This window comes from Mycteria americana, chromosome 6, assembly GCF_035582795.1.
Source record: "Mycteria americana isolate JAX WOST 10 ecotype Jacksonville Zoo and Gardens chromosome 6, USCA_MyAme_1.0, whole genome shotgun sequence".
Lineage (NCBI taxonomy): Eukaryota > Metazoa > Chordata > Aves > Ciconiiformes > Ciconiidae > Mycteria > Mycteria americana.
In genome coordinates, this window is record NC_134370.1 from 35,683,116 (window position 1) to 35,707,064 (window position 23,949).

Genomic DNA, 23,949 nt, shown 5'->3' on the forward strand with positions numbered 1-23,949 from the left:
TGCTTTCTTAGTACCATCAAAAAAGCTTCCTTCAGATTCTCAGTACTTTGCAAAATGCAGAACTTTTACCCTAGCCTAGCAAAACGCAGTGTTTGGCCCTGACCACAACGTTTTGACTTCATCCAGACAATTTCACCTGAGGCTCCTATGTCTCAGCTGCAGGAGAACAGACTCTATTCACACAAGACCATATGTATCCAAACAGTAATGTGTAAACTACTGAAATACTTCTTCAGAAAAGGTGCTTCACGTTTTGGGTGCGTTCTCCATGCTGCTATATGTTTAAGGTGGATATTGAGACTTCATACAGCACATCGGGGGATTCACAATGAAACCCAGAAGAACATGCTGGAATTCTGGGAAAGGAGAACAAGAAACTCATAAAACTAATTATGCCTTCCATAACTCATCTTACTCAAGTCAGCATGAAGAGAGCAGTGCTTCAGTATTGCACAGCTGACAAGTCATTAATGCACAGAAGCAGCAGTGGAGATTTTAACAGTGGGTGGCTTTCGAAATTAGCTGCCAAGTAGATTTGACAGGTGTAAAGCCCAGCTGCTCCTCCCCACCATCACAAGAAAAACACCCAGCAGTTGCTGTGGATGGATGTCTGGTACAGCTTCCCTCATTCTGGACAGCCACCGTCAGATGGAGGACAAGTACAGGGCTGACATCCTTCCCTCACTGTACAGCCTCTCAACAGGTATAGGTCACAAGATTTTTTTTTTTAAAATGTTTTTAATATATAGAGAAAAATATCATATTTGTGTGTATATCTCTATATATACACAGATCTATAAATACATACCCAGACATATATAAAATGTATATATTTGTAAGTCATAATTTATATAAACAGCAACAAATAGACTGTGAGCGACCAGACTGATGGAGATATACGAAAGGCACTGCAGGCATTCAGTCATTCTTCCAAAGCCCAAGCTCTGGAAGTTGAATTTCCAAAATACTGTGCTGAAATAACCAGCTGCATTCACATGCCTATATTCTGCTCACCATTGTATCTCCAAAGTTGAGCTGATCCTTCTAGTTCATTGAAGAAGTTCAGATGATCTAGAGAGCTGCAAAGCAATTTGTTTTCTTCAGCACAAATGGAAAATTTGTTCTCATGAATGCGGTTTAAAAAAAAAAAAAAGACTTAGGACTTCCCAGTCAATTCCAGAGAACCCAGCATAGCTCTTTGCTTTTATACCTGATGAAGCTGTGGAGTAGGTCAACACTGAAGATGGAAGCGTGAATGCAGTTCAGATACACCTACACTAACTTCAATCTAGTGGACTAGGGTATCAACAGGAGTATAACCATATACCAAACCAATATAGGTTTCAGCACCAGTTATAAAATCAATAATGCAAGCAGTTATCCTATGCTGAGCTCCCTGCAACTGCAGCTGCTCTGCTTCAACTGCCTAGCTTGAATATGGAACATTGAGAAGCTTTATGTCTATCTTTTACAGAAACACATACAAATTATTACCAGCATTTCATTGCTATCTGTCTTTTGAACACGTGCAAGTGACAGAGGCACACTCAACTGGGAGTACTGCTTAGTATTGCAGCTGAAGGACACTAAACAATATCTAGTTATTTAATTTGCATAATCCTTGGAAAACAAGGAGAAGTGCTTTACCAGCAGGAAAGAACCTGACGTACAGAGACCTCCAGGATGCTGTGACATATTAAAGCAGCTTTCTCTAGAGGAGCTGCCAAAATGGCATCTCCCAGGCCTGTATGATCAAAATGACTTGTGCTTACTGTTATTTTAAGGCTAAAGTCTAAAAAATACTCTATTTTGTTTGGAATTCTAGCACTCCTGTAAATGAATTCGACATTAAAAACAATTCTTAGCATAGCACTTAACTACAAAAAATATTTTATGTATTTTAAATATGGAAGCATGCTTTTACAAAACTAAATCCTTCCAAATGAAAAGGGTCTCCAGTGCTTAGAAATGCAAGTTTAAAAAGAAGAAAGTAAAACCAAAAATTAAGTACAAGCTTGCCATTAGCCAACACCTTGAGACAAAAAACTTTGGAACAAACAATGCAGTAGTGTAAAGTGCACAGAAAGTACCAGGGCCACATACAAGTCAGCACTTCAGTGAGGCTTTCCATTCCATCACTCATTTCCAGAGTGGGAAGCCACAGTACAACACCCATATTTAACAACAGAGCATCTGGGGAGGCAGATTTCAGTTTACTGTTGTTCATTTGGATCATATCCTGGGAAGGTAATGGCCTCTGCTTAGAAGGCTATGTGGAGAGCAGTGGCTCCCAGTAAGCAGTAGTTTAAAAAAAGCAAGTGCCAAAGTACACAGGCGGGATGTGGTACTGCTTGAGACGTTTATGTTCTGTGGGAATATTACAGTAACGTACTCTCCAGCAAAGTAATCTTTGAACCATCTCCAAGTGCTGTTTCTGCATGTTACTGTCTTTCACAATGCAGCAAAAATCAGGTCATTTATGCTCTGCTGAGTCAGTTACTTAAATTTTCTCTTCCCCAAGCTCTGAAGCTCTTAAATCTTTTCCAAGAATCTGACAGTTTCCAAGCATTTTCTCCTCTGCTGTATATACCTCATCTTTATCCCAGATTAGCAAGGTATACAAGCACTAGAATTCTGATGGAATGGAGAAGCTGAAAAAATCCACTATTAGTTTTTGATTGTTTTCCCTGGAAGCTACAGCACTTCCTCCCCTCAAATTTGATCCTCAAAGTTTTTACTTACTTTTAGGACTCAAGAGACTTGAGTCTTTTCTCTGCCTTGCTTTCCATATACACAGTAATCCTTTGTGAACTTATTTCTTTCTACTGCTAGAGTATTTTTGAGTGTCTGCTGAGGATTTAATCGCAGTATCTGGCAGTGTATACCTCTATTTTTCATTGTGCAGAGGGAGGAGAACTGAATATGCAGGGGGAACGTTAGCAGTATCTACAGAAACTCCTGACTTTGAAGGGGATCAATCTGATCCATGGGACCAATGTATAAAAGAGAAACTTACTCAGAAATGCTAAAATTACACCATCAAGACAAGGAAGAAAACAAATCCTTGAGAGAGTGAAAAAGTGGTAGTGCGTCACAGTATAAACAGGAATGAACAAGGGACCTGTTCTACTTTCCATCATCATGCCAAAAAAAGAATTTGGTTTGTCTCAAGAATCTCTGGAAGCTCTATAGAAGCTTGTTGTTCAATCTGCACACTTTCTTCTTTAATCGTGACACAAATGCCAATAAACTGGCACTTTATAAGTATTTGCTTTATAATCCAACACAATCAAGCCAGCTGAAGCAGAATGCAGTTAAGCAAAAAGATTCTACAATTGACAGCTGGGACAGAGGAGCAGGGAGGGAGGGGGGAAGGCTACATCAGGTCAGAGGACAAGTCTATCCTCCACATGTCCACGAACACTTCTACTCTTATACTTTGTCACCAAGTACCCTAACATGCAGTCAGCACATGAACATAGGGGCTTCTTCACATCTAACCAGAACACATCCACTACCGCCCAGAACAAGCCTTGTTTCATTCTTCTGCAAGACGACCTCCTCATTAGCGTGATGGTCAGACTGAAGGCCCACAGTCCCACAGGTGCCACTGGCACTGTCCACCGTAAATCAGCTCCAGATTCTCACAGTGCAAAAGAGTTAGTCATTGCCAATGAAGACCCACTCTTTGTCCCTGCTTTTGTTATAAGCCTGGCTAAAGCTCTATATTCTTGCAGAGCCCTGGACAGAGTCCCAGGAAAGATTGTTGTCAAGCCACTGGTTTAGCAATGACTTCACTTGTTCCAAGAAAGAGAAACAGACACACGCTCTTTTTTTTTACTGGGGGCGGGGGGAGATTGAGTCGCTCCTGCAGCTACCCTACCTTAGGAAACAAGCATATTCAGGATCTCCTCATGAAACGTATTTTAGTTTTTATATATATACACATGTATCACACACACACACTCTTCAGAAATACACAATTGCAGGAGAACCAGTTCTTACTGTATGCCATCACCAAAACTGGGAGTGATACAGTTATTGCAGACCTTTGTATTAGCGAGACCACAGGGCAAATCTGTTGGTTTGGCAAGGTGAGTACTGTAAAGCTAGCAAAGCACTGTCTCCATATTCAAACCAACAGAGAATTCGTATGGATTCTTCTGATTTATTATATATTAATATATACTGAATTCACAAGCAGCACTGTTTTATTTACAGGTGTAACAACAGGCAACACATACTTTACAAAACAAACCATACCCAGTAGAACACATGAAACCCCTGACCCATCACCCATGCCTGTATGTAACCTTCCCAGGCACCCAGCTCTGCCCTGCCAGCTAAATGTACCATTCCCCAGTCCTGTTTTTCATCATATTAGACTGACTCAAACTGTTCCCTCCTCCTACCCTGCACAAGACTGTCAGTTTCTTCCAAAAGGAAAAGGCCAAAATAAGATAATACTTTTCCTTCCCCTGTTCTACAATAGTCTCTTCCTTTCTTGTTGCAAGTGCAGAAGTTTCTTGTGTGTGCTCGCTCCCGCCATTCAGTGCATTCACTTTTCCTTATCTCCAATTCAAATCCTTTTCTTTCCAACCCTCTTGTATTCTCTTAGGTCCTGTTCCTGAAAGTACAAACTTGCCATAATCTATCCATCTTAAACTCCTTTAATCTTAATTGCATTTTCAATTACCCTTCTTCCCTTATTTTCTTTCCAAGATGATTGAACATGCCCCTTAAAATTACTGTCTTGAACTTCTTTCATTTCTATCTGTAGACCTTTAATGATAAATTTTCATTTCAGCACATTATTGAAGTTTCCAAAACCCTCTTCCCAAACAAAATTATTAAGAAGAGGCACTCAGTCCATGCCTTCCTATGCCTTAAACATATAAAGTTCATGCTGTTAAAGTGAACTGCTATCTAAGTTTCTACCATGGTGTCCTCTCCTAGTTACTCTATCACCTTAAACTTTTCTTCCACATTCTATTATTCTCTAAAATGTCTCTAGTGGCTTATGTCCTTAGCCCTCTCTTTTTTTCCTTCTACACTTTATTTCTAGATATTTTAATACGCCATTAGAGAGAGAGTAATTAAATTCAAACTGACAGCTCACAGAAGCATTCTGTTCTGTCCACATTAAAACCTTGGCTCCCATTTGTCACCCTGCCCACACACTTACATCCATCTCTCTTCTCAGCTGCTGAGAGGATACCATCATACTCTTAAGACTTCAGACTGAACTGTATCATAGACATGATTTTATCACTGATCTCTAACATCCTAGTACCCAAACTATTTCTATTAATTTACTCCCCCTAAAATACAACTTTTCTTATCCACCCACAGATCAAAAATTTTTATCCATCATCTCAATTGCTTCAAAGTTGTTTCCTGAGGAATTCAAAAATCAATTTTGCCTCATTTTTGAAGTACTGGTAATTGTTCTAGCCCATCACTTTGAGCCCATCACCCCCCTCTTTTTGTATCTTTGTGACACACACACACACCCTTGTTTACCAAACTAAGCTGATGCTTTCTATTTCAACACCTTATCTAGGCTACTTTTCTTAATCCCTTAATGTGGAAAGGCACACCACCCACTTCCATTACCTACACTTTTTAAGTTTTCAAAATCCATACTTCCATTTTTTCCTATGCTACGCCTTTGGCAGAGAAGTTTTCTTCTGCATTGACATCTGTAAAGCATCTCCATTACTTGAGGTAAACAACAAGCGTTGTTTACCAAACACTCTCTTCCCTAATATCTAGGCTACATTTATGCTGACATCACTTATCACCATTGCCATTTCTTTATGCTTCTTGACAGTCTTTTCTTCTATGCTTGTAAATACCCCACATGCAGGGTGATTTCCAGTTTTACCAGTCAGCTAGGCAGCCAAGAAGTTCTTCACTGTTTCCAGAAAATCATCTCACAAGAAGGAAAAGCATTCAATTACAGCATGAGAAGCTGAGGCACTATACTTCCTCTCTCTTTCACAGACTTGCACAGTGGCCCAGAAACAGGTATCTAGTCAACATCAGAGTGACCCTGATGTGCTGAAGCATGTTGCTGCCAATATGACTCCAGGCTCATTTACGGTCAACTTTTCATCCTCAGCATGAATGAGGCAGGAACTCCACTAAAAGAAAAGATAATCTCATCACGAGAGAAACTGAATTCAGGGGATAATCTACCCCTCCTGTTTCCAAAATAAAGCATCCAAAATAAAGTTTCTAAACAAGGAGAAGGCACCAGTACTTCTCATTTCCTCACTTTCGCAGCACCTGACATAAGAGCCTAAAATCTTAAAGCACAGCTACATAAGGTCAATGGACACTGTGCTTTCAATAACAGCTACACCTCAGGCATTCAGGCATTTAAAATTAGCAAACATTTGTGACCAACTTGCATTCTAGCAATTTTATCTATTAAGTGGAGATTACATTGTATCACACAATTGAGTAATAAAAGAAACCAGTAATTGTGAACTACACAGATACTAGACTGATGACTGCCCATGGATAGACCCACCGGAAATTACAGACCTTGTCTTCTGATCAGGTTTGAATACCATACAGTAAATACAGAGCACGTTAATCAAAGAAGAGAAGAATAGAAGGTGATAATCATCTAAATAAACAAGCACTTTCCATTCACTCCACTAAAGGCAAAGATCCTGTAGAATTGCTACATAAAATACACTTAATATTGCTTTGTTGCGTATATATTAGCATCCAAAATAAAGTTGTACCAGAAACTTTTATTTTGGTATTTAATATGAAGACACGATAGTCAAGTACATGAATGATTTTTTTCAATATAGTTCACAAGCATGGGAAAGATTGAGATTTTTCCTTTAATAACTACAGCAAGACTCAACTTTTCCAAAAAGTGTGCATTATCACATCCACACTCAAGATTTCACATAAAAGTACAGATATTCCTACTGCTGTTTGGCAAATCAAAATTTTTTACCACCTTTTCCATTGCTTTCCCATTTTTAATAAGTCTTGTTTTGACAAAAAAAAGAAAAAAAAAAAAAAAAAAAAGAAAGCCTCATAGAGGTCATCTACTCCACTACACAAGAGTGTTCAGATAGTCCGGAAACAAACCCCAAAAGTATTATGGCAATTTGAGCACCCTGTGTTCCCCAAGGCCTGGTGTGCTCAGTGCAGCTATTGATACAGAGCAGAACTTTGGGAGGTCTCTACGGAAGGAATCTGCTCTAGAGTTAATATCCTGTATCTGCACTATCCCTCAAATACAGGTTTTCTGGAATGGATGACTAGAGCATTTGACTCAGAAAACAATTGCTAGAACATTTGTAGGCAGGCCAAGTACAAAAGCTGAGAACTTGTCATCTTTAACATCTGGAAACTGTGACCTGACAAGCTATTTGAGCCCCACTTTGGACTATACTATTTCAATTTTTTTAATCGTAAAAGGAGGCGGCGGATCTTTTGCAAACCTTCCTTCTCACGCCTATCAGCTACCTCAAGAACGTAAACATTAAAAAAAGAATTTAAAAAATTGATAAGATGGAGATGGAAGAAAAAAAAAATGTTTTTGCCTTCTGCTGGACCAGCACAAGTTTGAAGCAGTCTCTACTGCAAGATAGGTACGACTAAAACATTTTAACACATTAGCAAAGACATACTTTTAACTTGGGGACAGAATCAGCTAGAATACTTTCTAGAAATACACCCCTTCTAAACCCAAGAAGGATCTCTATCCTAGAGGACGAGATTAAAAGCATGTAAAATAGCAGAGTACTTTGATACTAAGTTCTAAATTGCTAACAGATTTTAAAATACCTATCTCAATCAAGGAGAGATGGGTGGCTTCAAAGAACAAATGACATGACTCCCTAAAACTAAAAATTCTCGCTCAAGGATATACTAAGATGAAACAGAAGATTTGCCTGTACAAGCAAATATACAAAACAGCCTGTACATCCAGAAAGTTAGCTTGTTTTACGCAAGCACATGAGCACAAACATACAAGATGAGTCAAGTAGGAATATTAATTGAAGAGGAGGTAAGTCCATCCTAAACCATCTATGCATCTCTTCCACCACTAAGCTTTCTTGAACAGCCTGCTTCATGACCTATAGCATGACTGCTCCAAACATAGCTCTAGAAAAATAATCATGCAACAGCATTTCAGGAAGTCCATCAAGTTTCCAGAGAATATGAAGGGAATATTTAAATGAAACACAGATACAGCTACAGGGGAAAAAAAAAGTTACCATCATCTAAATTCATTACAACTACAAATTTCTAAAATCCCAAGACTGAAGTTACAGATACTAAGCTTAATATCAAATATATCTAAGACTTCCCTTCACCATTTTGACAAATTTGTTGGAGCTCCCTTTCACCTGACAGTCTGTGACAAATCTTCCCCAACTCTCTACAAAGCAAAAACATCCAATATAGTAGGTTCCCGAAATCTCGTATCTATTTGGATCTTCAGAAGACTTTGCCAGCACCTTTTTTTCTTTGGAAAAAAAAGGAATACATGTTTATTGCTTATTAGATTATCTCATCAGATCCATAGTATACATCAGGTCTATCTAAAGGCATGTGAAAAATGGACACAACCTCCTAGCAGTTCTCTCAGCAGCTTTAATGTTTGGGCATCAATCCAGAAAGAATGAGAATCACAAGTATCATCTCATAAGCCAGGCAAGCAATTATCACCTAACTTTATTGATCTTTGCTCACTTTTCTCATCTTTCTGAACTCTGACCTGAATTCTAGATACTTTCTTTGTGGGAGTTGAGTGTATCACAAGCTTGAGGGTTTATTTTTCACCTTAGTTTCAATCCTCCACAGAGCAATAAGATCAGTTGCTGATAAGTTTATATTTGTAAGATGCTTTGACTATGTAAAGTGCCATTAGTTCTATTATGTCACTCACAGACTAGTTTTGCAGTGTTCCAAGTTGATTCAAAAAGGAAGATGAGTGACTATTATCACACCACTCCCACCCTTTCGACACAAATATGCTTTATTAGTATTTTCTTATCCTTTTCTTACCCTCCTTCTCCCTCCATGCCCAGCACTTTCCACCACCACTTAAGTAACCTAGACAGTTTCCTAAAAAGGACAGAATTAAAGAGATTAAAATAGTTTAGTAAATGCAATTGCTCAAGTATCTTACCAATGCAGGCCATTGAATTTGTTTGATCTTTGATCCCTGAGTCTGGCTTGGGTCCTTTCTTTTCGCCCAGACCAGCTGGTACTCCACCAAGAAGGTTGCAAAATCTTCGTAAACTTTAACCCATTCTCGCTTTTCCCATTCAAGGTCATCAAATTCCACATATACCTGGGGAAATTTAAGAACAGTAAAGGACATACATTATTAGATATACACAGCATGTGTGCATCTACATGCACTTTTGAAAGCATGTGTTTTAAAATTTAATGCAAGAGCTTAATATTACCCATTTTACTGTTATGGTATTGAAATTATATAATCAGTTCCTGCACCACAGAAGAATTTTTTCTTGGCAGTGCATTTGTGCTGAAGACAGGAGGGTTACATTTGCTAAAACATTACTGTTATCATTGGGTATCTTATGAAAAGTAGAACATTAAGTATTTACTAGTATCATTCAACTAATACATACAGCTATTTACATATCAGTAAATAAGTTTTAAGAATGCTTCTCATTCTCAGTTCAAATACTTGTCGTATAATACAAACCAACCAAAGAAACACTCTTTCAAGGGGGGAAAAAAAAGGCGCCATTTGGAACAGAATCAGAAATGACATCCTGAGCCTGCACACTCTGCTACTACAAGCAAGCCCAACACACAGCACCTAACAGGAGCAACTCAGTTTCTTGCCATTTCTGTCCTTCTGGAATCCTACTCCTCTGGAGGGAAAAAACCCACACTTTTTGTTTCCAGCTAAATTAACTTGGAGGCAGTTTGCAACTATTTGACCTTGTGCCATCCCTGTCCTGTAGGTTATACAGTTCTTCCCAACACATTCTTGGAGAACAACCATACCCTCCCTCAGCTGCATTCACAAAGCTAAACATGCCAAACCTTTTGTCTCCTCTTGTAAAGGGAAGAGGGAACTCAGAGCCAAAAAGCTATCCAAAAGGTACCTGCATTAGCAAACAAAAACTCTTCTAAAATCATTACATTTCAAAATTACAAAATGTATTTAAAATAATAATAAAAAAATCAACATAATCAATTGTTTTCTTTTCCAAATTATGAGAAAATTCATAAGAAAAACCAGCTGGCATAATAAAAAAAGGTCACTGCTTGTCACACAAACTAGAGAAGAAGGGAAGATGCTTTGCTACCCTCCTGAATTTCAGCTCTCAGCCACATCCAAGGCAACTTCTGAAACTGGAGTTTCTTCCTCTGATTCCGAGAACTTAAATCACTGCCACAGAAATATTCTTGTCTTTTTAACTTTGGTTAATTTTAGGCCTGCAACACACTTCCTCGTCTAGACTTTCTGTCTCACACTTTCCAAACATGTACTATGTAGCACTCCTTTTCATCTTGTCCTTCTCCCTTCTGTGTACACAAATTTGCACCAAGCCTCTTCTCACTCCTATATCAAAATTCATCATCCCAGTTTCCTCCCCCCATAAATACTCTTTTTTTAAACCATATTACTCCCATTCTGTTCCTACACACTCCCTTGCTTTCCCCTTCCCTCTTTAAAGCATCAGATTAAAAAGATAACTTACTGCAGTTACTTTCTTCTATGACAGCCCATTATTGTATCTCCACTTAAAATTTTTCCAAATAAAAAGGAAGAAGCAAGTAGTTTCTTCTCCTGTCAAGCTACGCTCAGTCTATCCATTTATTCCACTGTACCCCCTCCTCACAACCCCCACGAACTGCTCACTACTCTGACTAACCGCAGCTATCACTCACTGTGCACCCAACTCCTTTTCAACCACCCCTCTACCAAATACTGACACCGGACTGTCCCGTCATCATGCACACTTGTTGTCACCAATATCACATTTACAGCTAACTGGTCTTTCCACCTCTTATCTCACATCTCATCTTACTATTCATTTTCTTTCTTGCCCGGTCTTAATCGCTGGGTCAAGGTAGAGTATGTGCAGGGCAGTTGTCTGCATTAAATACTGTTCTTTATTTCCCAAGGGCAGAGCTTTCCCTCTGGATTCACCACCTCGACATCTGGAATTTCTGCCGTTTGCCTCCTGCCACTCCTCTGACATTTCAATTACCCTGGCTGATCACAGTCACCCCCCATCTCTGCATCACCCTGTTCATCAACACAACTACTCTTTTACCTTTTTCCTTTGCCTAATTCACTCACTGAAACTATCTGGAAACTACTGCTAGTCTTTGTGGTGGCATTAAAATCTGCCCTATAGGAACAGTTTGTATATAAAATTATTCTCTCACCTCAATTGTTCATTATTACAGCGATCGCCTGTTATTCTAACAAAGCAAGTAGAAAACAGCAGCAAAAACTCAAACCTAAAAATTGTAAATTGACACCTGTCACTAAAAAGCCCTTTTTAATAACTTAATTTCTATAAAATAATTTTAAAATACATAATAAAGATGCAGAATAATAACTTCTCAATCAAAACCAGAGTTAACAGTAAACATAGTAATGCTTTAAAGCACTGGCAGGAAAGCACGTCATCTCAAATCATCTTAGCAGCAGTATCTTGTATTTGCAGCTCCTTTGAACCCTTCTAAAGAGACATTTATTTCTGCAATTGATCAAATGACTAAATTTAAAGACAATCTCCAGTGACAGTGAGTCAAAAATCGTTGTCTAAAGTCACCTTCCACCTGGCCCCTCCTCCTGAAAATTCCACTCAATTATTCTGGACTGGTCAAATAATTTTATTTTAATATCTAGAAAGACATTTTACTTGGGTAGTCTATAACAGAACGTAAGAGGTTAAGCACCAGACCTCACACAGCAGCAAATTTAAAAAATAGGAGGCACGGGGAATGAAGTGAATAAACATTTTTCAAACACACAGATAAGTCTAAACCGGAGTTAGCAGTTTAGAAACTGCCACACTAAAACATACTGTATCTTCTGGACACTAGCCAAAACTTGTGGATAACTGTGATACAATCTAGTGTTTGTGTGCAAGTTTTGCACCCCAAATAAACCAAAATCCGGTGCAACGACAGTGGGAGTTATTGCTGAGCTATCTGCAGAGTCTCCTGGCACCGTATAATCAGATCTTCAAAGGAGCAGTTCCAAGAAAAGTGGAGAATGGAGTATGGCGCAGAGCCAGTCTGCCATTGCCCAGGGCACCATATTCCTCCTCTAGTATGATACACACACAACCTTACTTGGGAATTACTTCTGCCAGCTTCCACCACATTCAGGTTTCAATGCCAAGACTATTAACTATCTGCTGGGTTTTCAAAGTTCATTTCTGAAAGGCCGAAACACAGACGAAATGCAGAACCCGATCCTTTGCCCATTCTCTTTTTTGCTAGGAAATACTTAAATCAGGAAAATCCATTATGAATTTTTCTAAGGCAACAGTAAAGCCTCTGAAGAACACAGGCTTCCTCTTTCTCTGCACACTGACCTACTGCACAGAGAAGAGAGGTATCCCAAGCAGCACAATTTATGAGAGTAAAAAGGGGAGAGGAGGAGGAAAGGAAGCAATCCAGCAACATATGCCAACAAAATAAAATGTAGAGCCAAAGTTAGACCCCCTAAGGAGTGCAAAGGCTGAAAATATTTAATCTTTCTTGCTTCACTGACAAAACTCTGTACAGCAAGAAACTCTACAACATTTGCCTCCCTAAGAATTAATGTTGATTTTGAGATTTTTTTCAGCCAAATTTTGCTTCCTTGCCTTGTCAGCTACACAGAAGTTTGTGTTCCCAGAGTGGCTGAAGTCTTCTCACCACGTATGCATTCACTTGCATAAAAAGGAGAAATTCCCACTGGGATGATATTGTACTTATAATTGGCATTAATGCGCTAATTTTGTAACTCACTACTATTTTCCAACAGGAAGCAGCATAAGCTTTTAGCATGCTTTTCCAAGTAAAGCAAGACAACAAATTAATTTCCAATGGAGTCAGCCAAACAATTGCAACAAAATATTGCTGTTTCAAAGCCAAAACACAACAATCATGGTGAAATTCTCTACATGTAGTGCTGTGATCCAGAGTTTTCCAGTCACTTATGCTCCAAAACAGTATGCCTGACCAAACAAATTCTGAAACCCTTTAAACTGTCATGAAAGCAATGCTGACTTCCTGCAAATTTGACTTATAACGCTAAAAAGCATAGGCCATGCACCATTCACTTTCTTGAAACCACGGGAGTGGGTGGAAGCTGTTTGTAACCCCCCCACACTATAGTAGTGTATGCATTGCCCACGGCCTGGTTAGTGCTGAAGACAACTGCAGCATTAACAATCCAAAGGCTGACTTCAGGTTAGGTTTGCCCTGGCAAGAGCTCCAGGCAATATAGCTACAAGAATCACTAAAAACTTGCATCATTTTAAGGCAAAGTAATCTCTAGTTACAAGGAAATAGAGTGCTGTATAGAATTTATTTACTAAGTTTCTAACCTGGTGTGCTAAAATGATCCATACACCTGATTTGTATTTAAGAGAATACAAGTTCTCTTTTCTCTCCTAAGGGAGGAGTTTCCCCTTTATCACCTAAAGATTGTTAGAAAAATATTTATTCCTGAGGGGGGAGGGAAATCAAGCAATCTAGTACACTAGGATTCAAAGAACTTCTCCATCTACTTATTGAGATAGATGCAACTGCCAAATATCTAACTGGTATAAACTAAAGCTAGCTGTAACTACACAGGGAATGGAGCCAATAAGAATGTTTTTATAAAACTTAAACTTCCCATCCTGTTCCCAATATCCTTGCCTTCTCAGGTTTTTACAGATTGTTTCTTTGATGGAAATGGCATTACCCAGCAGTCAAGTCTTCCTAAATATATCTTTAACTAATCAAATGCAATCAAAGCACAATTTACTATAAAGCAAAAGAGCTTAACACAGTAAAATTATTACTGTGTTATACAAGTGCTACCCATTTCTGCATGGAAAAGCAGTGAAATAGCAACCAAAGACAGCAGTAGGGTTTTTTGTTTAATAAAGGAATTGCAATTTTGTTCTATGCTACCAAAATTTCCCCAATCCTTCACATTAGCATTTCATAGTCACTCTATATTAAAAAGAACTCATAAAAGAATCATCATACCCTTTCCTTTACATATTGAAATGCTATATATTTGCATTTTACAAACTCTTCAAGCAAAACAGTACAGGGGAAAAAAAAAAAAAGAGTATTTGAAAATACATTGGCTTCAGTCCATACAGCCTAAAAACACACGAAACAGCTGGAATAATGGCAACATATTGGTCTTAAACTATGAAATTCTTTAGGATTAAAAGACGGGGTTTATTGCCTCCATGTATTCTTAAAAATAGTCCGCATTTTTACTGCAAATCAGACTAAGTACAAAATTTTCACTTATATTCGTAGACAAGAAAGTATTTACTTTCGACAAAGAAATATTCAATGTACTCTGTGTTTTTTAGCAGGGGTGTGTAGACACCCACAATGCCACAGTAAGTCTTTAGAAGACCTGAGAATGTTGACAAAACTGGTATATGTTTATTATTCAAACTTTTATGATTCCTCCACCATTAAAGGAACATAATAGCTTGTCTCAAAAATACAAGAGCTCTGCATCTAACTCTTGAGCACTAGAAAAAAGCTGTAGAATCAGACACGTTTTACAGGAAAGAACACTGAAAGCTCCTTAGAAGATGGGACAAATTAATAGTGTTGGTTATTTTATGCTATTTCAGCACTTAAAGAAAAAACATGAAATTGTTTGGATAAATGTTCAAATCTGCACATCTGTTTTGATTATTTGTGGAGCTTGCAAGTCGTAACAAAAATTTAATGGCAGAAAATTTAATTTTCTCTTAAATGGAAAGAGAAAGTCCTGCTACTTTCAGATGAGCTGTGGAATTCAAAAGGACAACTCAAATATTAAATCCCCTTTGACACAGCCTACTACCATGAAACATTATTCTGAAGACTTAAATTCTCTGTTTATTCAAAGGAAAATGGAATAGGAATATTATCCCAGAAGCAGTCCTCAGTTATAACCTGGGAAGTTAAAGTGTAAAAAAAAAAAAAAAAAAAAAAAAAAAAAAAGGCTAGTTCATTATCTGCAGGTATTAAGTTTCTATTGTTTCAGAACTGCCTGGAAATCTCCTTTTTTAGCGGCGCAATGGTTCTGGGTCTGTCCAACAGGAATGGACCAACACTTATTTCTTGTAAACCACTGAAAGACCCTGCATAACAGCATCCAGCTACAACTCCTCTGAAATACAAAGAGACAAGCCCTCCAAAACCACTACTCTCATTACTGAGGAAAAAAATAAAATCTGCAGCCTCAGGATCATCTGCTCAAAATTTCTAAAACTATATAGAAGAGCCTGTATCCTTGCTCAAGATACACAGTGACAGACACACTCAAGCTGAGGCCATACTCTTAACTGCCAACATGGCTCAATACACTTCATTCATGGAAGAATAAGGAAGACAACCCTGCTCTCTCAACAGGCTTCTAAATAAACCCGAGATACATACTTGCTGGAAGATATGTCAAATATATGCCATGTGAAGAAGGGAACAGGACCAGATGTAGCAGATATGTGCTTCAATAAACATGAATTTAAGGTAGCTTCCTTATATCAAGCTTTAAAGCATAAAAATCCTACAAACACAGAGAAGCCTTCAAATAAAAACAACTACTTATTTCAAGAAAACAGTAGTCTCAAGATACATTATGGGGGAACAAACATAGAAATGATCAACACATACAGTTTATGGTTAATTTTGAAACCCTAATTCTGCATTCCCTGAAATGCATGCTTGAACACTGACAATAAAGCAGCTTTTGCAGAAAAAATGCAGAGAAAAATGGTTGCAAAACTGAAGAAAAATACCAGTATTATTGCAACAGCCTGCTGCAGTCTGTAGCTTGGATTGCTAAGCAACCAGCACATCATGTAGAGTACAAAGCAAGATTGCAGGGAAGACAACAGAATAAAAAAGCACCCTACCTGGATGCCCCAATACCATATTTGAAAAATAAAGAAAAACATTTAACACACGCATTTGTCTTTCATCCCTCTATTTAAAATGCATATTCTAAAGAGAAAGCTGAAGGGAGAAAATATGAACTACACTGAATTGCAAGAAAAAAAAGCATACTTCTTGTATGTGATTTAGAGTTTTAAATGAGTTTCTCAAAAAAGACTTGTCCTTGATAAAAAGATAATCCACAGGCAGAGGAGTACCAAATTTCATTTTAAAAGCTATTTGAATCACTTAGGTATTTAAAATATTTGACATACCTATTTTGCAAATCTTTTTCCAAATTCAGATCTTAACAGCAAAGTGAAGTAACACACAAACCAGAAATTAAATCATGACTGTACTGGACTTACAAAGAAACCGAAGTCAAGCAGCCCCACTTTAAAAATGGTTTAGATGCCAAAAATACACTGAATTACTCATCCAAAATGAGAAATAGAAATTACTTACAATTTTAAGAAAGCATAGGCTATTAAATCATAGCAACAACTAGTTAAAAATATACACATTACACAAACTTCCTAGTCCTTGAGGCTTTAAAAAAAATCTTTCAAATTCTCTTTGCCATCATACGACATAGGAAACTTTTCTTACTGTATCTAAATCTCTGAATGTTAATTTCTAAAAGCAATTGCTAAGAAGCATACATACTATAGAAAGCCTACATATCCAATTTAAAAATAGAAGGAATTTTGTGTTCAAATCAGAAATTTGTAATTTTAGATAAGGTGAATAAAAAACAATTTAAAAATTTAACTATTTAGCTGTTTAGACAGCTAGTTAAAAGCAATTCATATGTACATATATGCATATTTTTAATGTCACACTAAAAAGACAAACACCTGTCATTTAATAAGGAATTATTATTGCTAAGTCTCAATTCAAAAAAGATTATGCTGTTTTTAAACTGTATATATCTCATATTTGAAGATCTGACTAAAACACAACTGAATGGAGATAAGACTATTTAAAATACTAATTATTAATTGTTAAATGTTAATGGCTTTCAGTCAATTTTTACAGTGCAATGGCTTGTTAATGAAGATAAAGTTTGTCTAGTAGGCTGTCAGCGGACACAAAGCACTACAAGAGGCTGAACTACAGTGCGTGGTGAAAGGAGTAGGTTACTTCCTAGTTAGAATTCATTATTTGCTATTGTTCCTCATCCCCAAAATCCAAGTTAGCTACAAACAGAACTCTATCTCTCTTGGGACAGGAAACCTCACCGAATCATCTGGCTGTAGCCTTAGCTAACAGGGTATGGCTGTAAAGCCACTCATGGGGAAACAGAACAACTCCAGTCCTCCTGGGATAGTCTGAACACACATAGCTGGAACTTAAAGAGAGGAGCAGGACCTAAGGAGAGTGTGTTGTGGTTTAGCCCCAGTCAGCAATTAAGTACCACACAGCTGCTCGCTCGCTCGCTATCCCCTCCCTCAGTGGGACAGGGAAGAGAATCGAAAGAGCAAAAGTAAGAAAACTCATGAGTTAAGAACAGTTTAATAATTGGAACACACACACAAAAAAAAAGGATTGTAAAGAGAAGGAAAACAACAAGAGAGCAAGAGAGGAACAAAACCCAGAGGAAAAAAAACAAGTGATACAACCGCTCACCACCCGCTGACTGATGCCCAGCCAGTCCCCGAGCAGTGATCACCACCCACCGGCCAACTCCCCCCAATTTATATACTGAGCATAACATCATATGGTATGGAATAGCCCTTTGGCCAGTTTGGATCAACTATCTTGGCTGTGCTCCCTCCCAGCTTCTTGTGCACATGGCAGAGCATGGGCAGCTGAAAAGTCCTTTACTAGTGTAAGCATTACTTCGCAACAACTAAAACATCAGTGTGTTATCAACGTTATTCTCATCCTAAATCCAAAACACAGCACTATACCAGCTACTAGGAAGAAAATTAACTCTATCCCAGCCAAAACCAGGACAGAGAGCTACGATGATTACATGAGTTTTTCTCATGTCTCACTCCAGCTGAATAGCCCAAACCCAAACCATTGCTAGAAGGGATCAACAGAAGTGCTAAAAGCACAAGGTTTTCCCCATTTCTACCAAGACAATCCAATTAGCTATCTTCAATAGGTGAGAAGCCAAAACAGTCACCTTCCCAAGGTTCAAAGGACTAACCCCTAGATTAGACCTGGACCAGAAGTATTTATCAATGTCTATCCAAACTGAGGTTCAATCTGTTTTATATGTTGGTATGAAAAGTGATGTCCTCCCAAAACCACAGTACAGAGCCTGAATAAACACTGTACTTTTCAAGAGCAAATCTTTCTTTGAGATCAAACAAAAAAAGAGACCGTAAAAGAAAAGCAAGGTTTTTGAGTTGAACTTTTGATACTTGTAACTTGAAATCCAGACTAGGAAAAGAGACCAAGTGTGTCTCAGCTGCTCTGTGTGTCCACGTTGCTCTCCAGACAGCAGGCCAAACAAACCAGGAGCGGGCTCACAAACAATTCCCTTTTTGTCAGATAAAGCCAGGGATACCAAAAAGACATCAGCAAAGCTTCAGCATAGTGACAGACAACACCAGAGGAAGCCGGTCAGCAGATTTTGTTTGGACCAGAGACATTTTCTCAAGGCCTAGTTCATACCAACAGCAGGAATACAATCAGACAACCTCGCACAATTCATTGCTGTTCTTTGGTCAGCTTACAGGAATTAAGAGAACTATGGAGAAATATTAAAAGAGTAATCGGGAAACCAAGAGAAAAGTTCATCTACCAAAAACAGACAGTATATTGTATTTTTTATAAATTATTATCAACTACAAAAGGGTAATATTCTGTGTTCTGATGACAATGCAATATTTGCTCTTATAACTAAGATTATTAACCTTAAGCAACAAGCAAACCAAACAAATCTCATCAAGCAGATGAGAAAATAGTAATAAAAAAAGAAATCTTCAAAAGCATCAAGACAAGAATCGTGAAAGGTAAAAGAAATATAGTGAAATATTTATCTACTTCATTGATTATCCACTAAAATGTTGGAAGATATTTTCCAGATGTTTTTTCGTTCATAAGAGGACCAGAATATTTGAGTAGGAAAGTTAGTGGGTTTTGTGCATTTATCAATGTATGGAAAGTAATGTCTAAACATTTCCATTTGTGTACACTTATGCTCTGTAAACCAGAATCTGTTATTTGTTTGTATGTTGGTGATCATTCACAAAGTATTACAGAATATTTTAAAATGATAGTTTTGATTCTGGTAGCCCTGTAACTATATTCTAATATATCACATAACAGCAAGAACATATATAAATCCTTTTTAGCTATAAAACCAATTAAAGGGAGATAATGAGCATATTTCCTAACACACTTGAAATCTATTCTCTGTTCTTTTCCAAAATGTTTCATGTAGTACTTTATTTTCCACCGGAATTAAATCAGATCTCATGGAAATAAATAGAAAGCCTCCCATTGACTCCAGAGGTTTTATACAAATAGAACATGCTATGTCTATTCCAGTTAATTGTGTTGATGACTGCAGTGCACAGTACTAAAATACAATGTTCAGAAAATTATTTAAATTTTATTGATCAAACTGGTAGACTACTTTCTGAAAATTCAGCTAAAAATATTTGTAGTCCTCAGTTCAGGTATTGAACATTTTCTAGCCCCCTTTCCTCCACTGAAATGAGAATTGAGATTCATGAACCTAAAAGCTTCAGACTTATTCTTTGTTCAGTTTAAAAAAAAATTAACTTGCAGATAAGACCTAAGGATGTGGCTTGAGTGCAGAGTGCTTCCTGAACCACGTTGGAGTCGAATGTTAACATCTTCTAAACGTTTTTGGCAGGGAAATCGTGTTCCTCTAAAGTAAAATCAAGATCATACACCTGTGTTGGAACATGAGACTACGAAACAGAAGAAGAGTGCATGCAGGCTATAAGGCCTCAAGTTGCACCAGGGGAGATTTTGATTGGCTATTAGGAAAAATGTCTTCACTGAAAGGGTTGTCAAACATTGGAAGAGGCTGCCCAGGGCAGTGGTTGAGTCACCATCCCTGGAGGTATTTAGAAGACACATAGACATGGCGCTTAGGGACATGGTTTAGTGGTGGACTTGGCAGTGTCCAGTTTACAGTTGGACTTGATCCTCTTAAAGGTTTTTTCAAGCCTAAATGGTTCCATGATTCTGTATCAATTACTTTAAAGCTTTACCTCTTATCAGAGAAGAACATTTTACTATCTTAATAGTAACTTGCTGTCCTCTTTCCTCCACTTAACGTGCTATCTATAACTGCAGTCTGCAAACTGTTTCTCCTAGTCCTGCCTAAATCACCTCTAAGCAGTATAATAAAGATAAACCGTTTCTAAGTTCTTCCTAGCTAAGATGCAGAGGTATTTCACTTTTGCTGTGGTGTTCAATTTTTATTTTTGAAAATCTGAATTCTTAAAGTGTTGTTCTTTAGCGTTGTGATTGTGTTCAGTGCTATCTCACAAGCTGAATTACTCTTTTGTTGTTTTAGTCAGAGGCAGCTTCTTGTTACCATTCCAACCTTTGGGTTTCAATCTCCTCTGCCAGTCATCTTTCAAAACTGCATCTCTATTTCCTTCACATTGCTGATCTTTGTCTGGTCCTTCATACTGGAGAATCATCACTCATTCAAAAATAGACTCTCATATAGTCTTTCTGATGTACCTAAAAGCTTGAAGACACCTGCTAACAAAGGATCATGAACAAAACTTACAGAAGTCTACTTCTTTCCTATGGATTAACTGCAGCATTAGAGAAGAAAAATAAAATCTGTACTCACAGACTTCAAAGGATTAAAACTTTTCAGGTGTATATGGTCTTCCTTTATTTTTCTGTTTGATACCAAATTGCAAGACTAGACTTTATAGAGAAGAACTGGGTCATTACAGTTCATAGTACACCAGTGCATAAATGTCCACAAACTGGGATCAAGGTTCATTCTAACTCTGAACTGAGATATCTCCAAGTATTAGTAAAAGGCCAGAGAAGATTAAGACTAGGGTGGTGGCGCATGTGAGTGAACATCAGGAAACTTCCTGCCAAAGTTAAGCAGCATTTTGGGAGCAGAAGGAGAAACATAAACATGGTTTCCTGGGTTTTCTGACTGTCTTAATCCATGTCCTCAACCTCTTCTTTGCCATAATGGTCACTCATCAGTCATAGATAACTGAAATTTCTGACCAAAAAAATTACAACTCTATAAATAATATGTAAACTACAAAGAAGTACAGCAGCACCATAAGTAATTTAGGCAATCATCTTTTCCGTTTCACAGTCTTATGGAGATGTTTTACATCAGAATGAAGGCTCATTAGTCATGTGCACGATTTGGTCCCAACTTAACCAAATACTTACCTTTTGTCAATGTATTTAAAAAGTCTTCTAATAGTCGTTCGCTTGTGTTTTGTTTAAAAAAAAACAACAAACTTTACACATTGATATCGAATTGATATTGATATTGAATTCTGCACTCAGTTCATGGCAGTGGGCAAGTTGCAATCTCTGTGCTGTAGTACCCATACTCTAGAACAGGAATACAATCACTTCAACCCAGTGTTGCCTGTTTTGACCACAAATTCTTTTGGAACTGAGATTACATGTTTACACGATACTAAATGTAACGGAGATCTAATGTCAGTGGGTTTTCAGGTGTGACTGAGGTGTTACAATACAAACCATAATATCACAGAAATACAAAGATGATCCGCTCCTCTGAACAGCTGCCCACTTTGTTGCTGTTGCTGCTGCTAAGGCTACAGCACAGGAAGGACTGCTTCAAATAAAAAGAATTATTTATGCATAAAAGCTTCAGGAATATAGGGGTGGAAAGCACTTAAGGTTACGGAAATCATTCGTGATACGTACATGAAAACTCTCTCTCAACACGATTGTCTACTAATGTTTTTCAGAAGATATGCCTTTGCTCTCTCACCTAACATTATTTTTTGTCCTGCAACAAAATTTCTCAAGTATGTAAGGAAGGTCATTCAACCTTTTATATCCTACGTATTAACTAATTTATTTCAGTACCACAATTCTCCAAACTACAGAGAAATGTTTATGATTTTTACCTTAATTGCATAAAATTTCTTTTAAAAAAGCTTACAGCATATGGGGTTTTTTTAATTAGAAATTGTCCTAGAAATCTCCAATGTACTACAACTCAATCAAAAAAGTGAAGGCAACATAATGTTATGCATTTTCTGCTCTCCTAGTAATTTCTTGCAAAGACCTTTTTAAGGAAGAAAAATAGATCCATTGATAACACCAACAGAACAATAGATCCAACAGATAACACAATCAAAGACTTAGTGCTTAAGCCCAGAAGTAAAGACATAAGAACAAAACACTCGCAATGAGTATATATCAAAAGCTGCCTAATGAACCAAATGAATAGCCTTAATTACTGCATTAGCTATCTCTGGGTAACTTACTAGTGAAAAACTCAAACAGACATTCCCTGTAACAACAGCAAGGATAATATTTTTGAATAAATGGCATTTTAAAGATGATTATGATAAATTAAAAGAAAGAGGGTTTTATGCACAATGATTTTATAGGCTGTAACTATAAGGGCTGTGCCTGGGATTAAAAAAAAATAATAATCCTCCCTGCAATTCAAAATGCATGCTGCAGAGAAGAGAATAAAAAAGCATTAATTCAGAACTGTACATAATTTACTCACCATCTGTGCAAGTTTCTGGAACAAAAAAAATAAGGCTTGCTGTATGTCCAAGGCAGCTTTTAATGCTAGAAATTACACATATGATAAATGTACCTACTGCGTTGACTCTGATGTTTATAAAAGTTACTTAAATCCTTCACAGAATTGAACAATTAAAGTGTGAAGCCTGAAGTACAAATACAAGGACTGGTACTCTTCATCTCCACCTTTCTCCCCTTTATTTCCCCACTATCATCTTGCTGATTTAAAACTAAGATATAGTTTTATGTATCCCCTGATTCAACCATTGCTATATACAAAAAATGCAGAACAACTTCCCCCAAATTTTTAGCACTCATTCTGCATATGACAGTTTATTTTCTGAGGACCTCCTTGTAATTCTGATAGTCACTTAAACTTAGATTTTAATCAGAATCTTTAAAGAAATGTATCAACATAAGCAAGTTCTTTTTTGTAACAAATATTAGCACACCTCATCTACTTCCAAGTTTTCTGAATGAGGAAACATCTGGAAAACAAACAAAACCCCCACGAACTGCAATAGATTGTGCACCTACTGTTACAGTTATACAGAATACAGACAAGACTTCCGGAAAAAATTCAAGTAACTAAGTAGGGCCTTTATGACCTCCAGAGGTAACTCAAGCGACGACAGCCTTCCCTGAGTGAACCCGCATTTGACAATAGTTCTATTGTATTATGATAAATCAGTGCAAGAGAACATATAACATACTTGCATCATACTTGTTCCCATTCCCCTTGGGAATGAGCAATAAAATTACTGTCCAAGTTAAGGGACACCAGTGTTCCCTTCAGGAAAATGAACACACTGTAAGAAGGTATTTTTGACTGAAGGAGTCACCAGCTGGAGGAGAACTCAGTGGTGTAAGATAACTGAAGTATTCATTGATAAAGAAGTGAATGTTTTCAAAACATATCAGGGAATGACAACTAAGGCTTCTACCTTGCTTTACCAAATGCCTTCTGCTTCACTGATGGACTACTTAAAATCTGGATGTTATTTCTAACAATCAGTCTCATCTCCTTGTAAACTCTTTGTATAATATACCTTGTGCTGCAGTAAACTTACTGTGAATGAGAAAGGAACA

The 23,949-nt window shown here is 37.5% G+C and overlaps 1 protein-coding gene across 3 annotated transcripts in view; it reads right to left on the reverse strand.

Moving 5' to 3' along the window:
• Window positions 1-23,949, reverse strand: part of JMJD1C (jumonji domain containing 1C) — a 168,344-nt gene that overhangs the window by 103,056 nt on the left and 41,339 nt on the right. For 2 of the 3 annotated variants that reach the window (XM_075505299.1, XM_075505303.1), the window contains exon 2: window positions 9,173-9,337. The exons of the other annotated variant lie outside the window; for it this stretch is intronic. In XM_075505299.1, coding sequence (XP_075361414.1) covers window positions 9,173-9,337 — 165 coding nt within the window. The remainder of the gene's footprint in view (window positions 1-9,172; window positions 9,338-23,949) is intronic. 3 annotated transcript variants of the gene reach the window in all.